General features: G+C 35.4%; 1 protein-coding gene across 2 annotated transcripts; it reads right to left on the minus strand.

Annotated features, from left to right (window-relative positions):
• Positions 1-318: 318 nt before the first annotated feature.
• LOC105777855 (kinesin-like protein KIN-10A) lies at positions 319-4,702 on the minus strand. Of its 2 annotated transcripts, XM_052622962.1 has the most exons (7): positions 3,971-4,702; positions 3,207-3,362; positions 3,001-3,108; positions 2,784-2,894; positions 1,386-2,699; positions 1,192-1,305; positions 319-1,099 (listed from the first exon to the last, which is right to left on the minus strand). In XM_052622962.1, the coding sequence occupies exons 1-7, from the start codon at positions 4,622-4,624 to the stop codon at positions 956-958; spliced, it is 2,601 nt and encodes an 866-aa protein (XP_052478922.1). In that variant the 5' UTR covers positions 4,625-4,702; the 3' UTR covers positions 319-955. The 2 variants fall into 2 exon arrangements, with proteins under 2 accessions (XP_052478922.1, XP_012456804.1); XM_012601350.2 differs by having other exon boundaries at positions 957-1,305.
• Positions 4,703-5,745: the final 1,043 nt, after the last annotated feature.

Raw genomic sequence — 5,745 nt, forward strand, 5'->3', positions numbered from 1 at the left:
AGGAAGCTTACTTTTTAGGTCGTATTAATTTTAGGTTATAATTTTATCCAATTACATCATTAAACTGGAATTATGAAATTAAAATTTGTTACTTATTCAAAAGATCATAAATATTAAATTATTATAGTAATTATAAAGTAGAGTCAAATTATTAAATTATCAATAAATTAGACTAAAACTTACATATAGTAACCGCAGGTAATGGAAGTCAGAGACTTACACATCTAACTCCACCTAGTAGGTCTTGAACTTAGTACTCAAAACTCATGACCTCTACCTTTGCCAACTGAACCAAAGCCTCATTGGTAATGTTAAGAATTAAAAAAAAAAGCTAAAATGTAAAATTATCCAAAATTATAACTGTTAGGTAACCTAACATACATTAGTGTAATGGAAACAAGAAAAAAAAATTCTCTCCTCTTTTATTGCAGGCTTCATAAACATTCCTGACTCCGTACTATTCATATTATATATTTATGCATACAACAAGGTTAAGGGAAACCAACAAGTGTTAGATGCAGTGGTTTTGCACTCTCAAAGAGAGAATGCATGCTCGAGTCTTGGAGACAGACATTGATGGAAGGACCAACCCCGAAACCCGACCATGAACCATAAAACAGACATAAACAGTTGTCAGTTGGAGTGTTTTCCCATCCCATGTCTTAAGAATGTTTCTCAATATTCATAATGGAAGGCAATTGAGGAAGGGCAATCCATAATCAAAGGTACCAGGTAAGAATACATATGAATAATAGACTCATGGCTGCATTTTCATTCAACACTTCTTCATCTGAACAAATACGACCTAACATCCATCCTAGTAGGAAGTGGGACTCACTGAGTGTGAGTCGATAACTCATCACCTTGATGCAAGAATCGAATTGTTGGGGGTGAGTGGAAGCTTGTTTTCCATGGGAGTCAATGGTAGTGTGCTCAAAGGGAGATGATTTGTTACTCAAAGGTACCAGGTAAGAATACATATGAATAATATACTCATGGCTGCATTTTCATTCAACACTTCTTCATCTGAACAAATACGACCTAAAATCCATCCTAGTAGGAAGTGGGACTCACTGAGTGTGAGTCGATAACTCATCACCTTGATGCAAGAATCGAATTGTTGGGGGTGAGTGGAAGCTTGTTTTCCATGGGAGTCAATGGTAGTGTACTCAAAGGGAGATGATTTGTTACCTGCATACACTTTGCTGGCCTCAAGCATGCCATATAACTGTTGCTGCAGAGTGGAAGCTTGCTAGCCTTGACAGTGCCTTCATTCTCTTTCTTCACCGGTGCCTCGGTCAGATCCTGCACATGCCGAAGTAAGCATATAAGTACATAAGAAGTTCAAAGATAGTTTATGGATTTGAGTTTCAATAAGAACCTACCGGCCCAAGCAATAGAAAAGTGAAAGCTTGATTATCTGCAGCAAGATAGATCTCAATCAACTTCCTCAGATCAGCAAGTGTTGCATCTTTTACAACCTTTAATGTTGTGATAAACTTTCCAGGAATTTCCTTGGATGCTTCCCATTTTACATAGACTTCAATCTGGGCATCTGCGAAGTCATTGTAGGGGGTTTCTTTCTTATTCAAGCATGCTGCTATTAAACCAGGTGGTGAGTTTTCCTTGTCCAAACTTTTCACTTCGGACCAATAATGATCAATGGTTTCAGCCATTGGTTTGGTAGGTGTTTCAGTGCTGATTTGTTGAGTAAGCTCTCTTTGGTTCCCACAGAGTGTAAAGATGTTCTGAATTCTTAATAGTCTCGAAGAGGCTGTATCGGAATCCGACTGTTTAGGCCTCAAATCATTAACTATCTCACTTGAGCACACCCTCTTTTCCTCTATTATCAATTTCTCCACTACTTCATCTTCCTCATTCTCTTTTTGTTCCTCGTCTTCTTCGATTTCTTCTTCCTCATATACAGTGCTCAGACCTGTTTTAGGACCGAATTGTGGAGCAAAACCATCAGGATGAATACCACTACTGTCATGCATAACTGGTTCTGGATCACCCATGTCAAGGTCCATTGACTTAACCATCCCTGGGATCTCATCACCATATATCCCAATTAACCTTTTAGCAAAGTTGCTGCTTCCACTATCCAACTCCTTTGCCTCATTCTCCACAGCATTTCTTCCATCCCTCGAACAGCATAACTCAAACTCGATTTCCTGCAACCGCCTTCTTAGCATCTCGACTTCTTCCTGCTGTTGCAGTATCCTTTCTTCCATTCTTCTCCTTTCCATTTCAACCAACTCTTCAGCCATCCGCCTGCATTTGTCTAGTTTCTTCTCCAACTCAAGTTTTAATATCAGTGCCTGCTCATTTACCTTTGCATTGATTTCTTCTTCAGTTGCCCCAGAAGTACCCTTCCCTTCCACAAGTGCTCTTAGCGCCGCCGCTTCTTCTTTTTTCTTTAAGAGCTCTTTATGTGCCTCATTTCTCTCTTTTTCTCTGAGCTTGTTCTCCATCTGTAGTTTATGAATAAACTGATCCATTGCTGCTAGCCTGGATCCTAAAAGAGCAGCAGATGATGAATCTTCGTTTTTGTCCTTGGTCGGTGTATGTGGACCGCGGACGATACATTTTGCTTTTGCTCCATATTCAAGGGTGCAAACTGTCTTGTGTATCTCCTTAGGATCTGGACTTGCACAAAGTATCATTAAAATCTTTGATTGATCATCCTCAAAAGAGTCCTGAGATTACAATGAAGTCCATGAGACAAACATTTAAAAGGACTTTGTGTCCATGAATGACAACAAAAGGCAACTTGAACTTACCTGTAGCAACATTGTCAACTTACTATCTCTGAAGGGCACATGAGAATCTCCATTTGCAATGGATTCAACAACTCTCTTCAGTGCTATGTTTCCCTGGTTTATCTTTGCTGTCTGCAGTTTTCATTCCATTCAAAGTAAACAACAAAATAACTAAGAAATCATGGATATTACGTTGTAATGAATAATCAAGTACAAAATGAGCAACATAGACTTTTACCTGCATTTTTGCTTCAAATCCAACTTGACCTGCTTGATCGATATTTTCGGAACCTGCCATGTCCACAAGCATTAATCTTCCTCCAACAGTAGGAACATCAAGGATTATCTATGAAAATTGAAAAAAAAATGTTAACTTTTTTTTTTTTCATAAGCAACAAGAATTGAGACAAGGTGATTTAGAATTAAAGATACAAAAGGTCATACCATGCAGTGACTTCGAGAACTCCTTTCATTGCAGAGAGTGCTTTTCACAATTCGTCTCTTCTCTACTTTCTGAATCTCTTTTGAAATCTTTCCAGCTTCATTCCCAGATATGAAATTTGCATTCTTAACCTTCTTTCCCATTACTTCTAGTTTCGCCTGCAAATACAGAAACATTGAAGAAGTTGTTACTTGATATCGGTGAGAGTGTTGGATACGGTATGGTCAAATTTTTCTATGATTTTTCGTGTAACTAGAGGATCTTTGGAGATAATATCCTCATAATATATCACGATCAAGGGTATTTCCAGAAAAAACGAAGAGTAAGCAACATAGGATAAAGATTAATGACAACATTAATAACAGTGGTAAGTAGATACAACTACACTAGGAATTACCTAAAATGCCATTTTTTACAAAAACTAAACCTACTGTGTTATTAACTCTTATTTTATTGCTATTAAGTTTGGCTCATATCATCTAAAAGTGAATTGTTTAAAAACTTAGTTAATTAAGCCATGAGAGTGAAATTAGCACCTGACATTGATAAATTAGCAGCAAGCTTAACAATTTGCATTAGCACATTCAAATCATTCAATTTTCAATTAAAATGAGGCTGGCTAACTAATGTGGGAAAAGCCCTTCGTAATGTATATAAAGAACATGAGAAACAATGTAAATATCAACTCAAACTATTATGAATGCATTGAAAAAGTGAATTAGATCATCAATACCCACAATAATTTAAATACAAAAATTGCACTTACCTTAGATCCATTGCCACCTTTGGGCCATCCAAATCCAAAGCCACCTCCACCTCCATTAGTTGACAAAAGATCATAAATTTCCTCATTATAGATCTCCAAAACAGTGACTTGAACAAAAGTCCCAACTCCCAATCTTTCCCCTCCATTCTCATCCTCTCCATGTTCTCCCAATATACCTTTCAATGACCTATAAACAATCCCAGGCTGCTTTGGACACCCAAACATAGTATGACTCTTCCCTGAACCAGTTGGGCCATACATCATAACAGTACACTTAGCCCCCATTTTCACCCCATTGATCCTCGACTCAATGAATTTCTTATAAAAAGCATCGAGATCTTCTTCCTCGGAAGAAGAAACCCCATCCAGGGAAAAGTCCCGGTACCCTATATCAGCCCGGACACGGAGAGTGTTGTTGTCAGGATTTATATGGAGAAACGGGATGGGGTTTTTGTCTTTCTGGTCACCAGGATAGTTTCTTATTCTGCCGATGACTTCAACTGGGTGTTCCCCTGGTGGGTTTTCTTTGGCTGCAATGGAGTTTGGGTGTTGGGGGTTGTTTCGTGTTGACGAGAAGTTTAAACGCTGCTTCGATTGGGGTGTTCTCATATGGGTTTGGCTTAATTTCGAAGAAGAAGATGGTGTGGGAGCCATTTCTTTTCTTTCGTTTTCTTGGCTGAGGAAGAAGAAGAAAGAAAGAAAGAAGATTGAAGCTGATCGAAACTGCAGGTTTTTAGGGGTTTTGACTTTTTTCCTTGAAGAAGTTTTATTTATTTTAAACTAAAAGGAAAGTAGCCGTTACATTCCAACGTCTATTTTCTTTGATCTCTTTATTTTCTAATGACCATTGGATTTGCCTGCGTCAATCCGACCGTTGATTGAAGAAATCTGGTAGAATTGATTTTATTTAAAAAGTATGAACTCCATTAACTTAATGCGTCCTGTGGATAATTGATTAATAATTAGTGCAAGTTTTAATAATAGCTGAGATGAAATGTTTGTTATGCGTCCCTCCTCTACTGTTTCATTAATTTACTGACTTAAATATTCTGTGTAATAACCACACTTAACCTTATTTCTAATAATTTTGTTTGTCTCTTAATCTTATATATGTTTCATGAAAATAAATGATTTAATACTATAATATAAATATTAAAAATGTAATGATTAATTATTTTAACCTTTTAATAACAATATAAAATTATTAAATATTAAATAAAAATAATATATTTTTATAATAAGCTTAACCGATATAATTTTTATTTTAATTAATTTTGAATATGAATTTTACCTATTTTGGTACTTAATTGATAATTTTCTATGTAGGTACTACTATTATCCGATGGTGTGAAGAAATAAGCAGATGTAAAGATTGTGCAAAAATTTTGACACGAAAATTCATGTTCACGCACAAAATAAAAATTTTAGAATTATTTTATTATATCTATTAACACTTGTATTTTTAAACATATATTAATCTTAGATTAATATTAATATTATATAATAATAGAGAGGCTTTAGTTAATTATTATATTATTATTAATACTATATAAATAGTTAGTTTAGGTTTAGAGAAAAGGGCGCAGATTTGCCCAAAACAACCACCAAATTATTTTGTTCAATTTTTGTTTATTTGAATAAATGTAGCCCTTTGATTATTTTTTAATTTTATGAAATAGTTTTATCTAATTTTAAGCCAATTTTGATTTGGTATTTGAAATCATAAGACTCGAAATTCATATTTAAAAACTTTCATATTGGTATTTATTATTTTT

The sequence above is a fragment of the Gossypium raimondii genome, chromosome 10 (genome assembly GCF_025698545.1).
Source record: "Gossypium raimondii isolate GPD5lz chromosome 10, ASM2569854v1, whole genome shotgun sequence".
Taxonomy (NCBI): Eukaryota; Viridiplantae; Streptophyta; class Magnoliopsida; order Malvales; family Malvaceae; genus Gossypium; species Gossypium raimondii.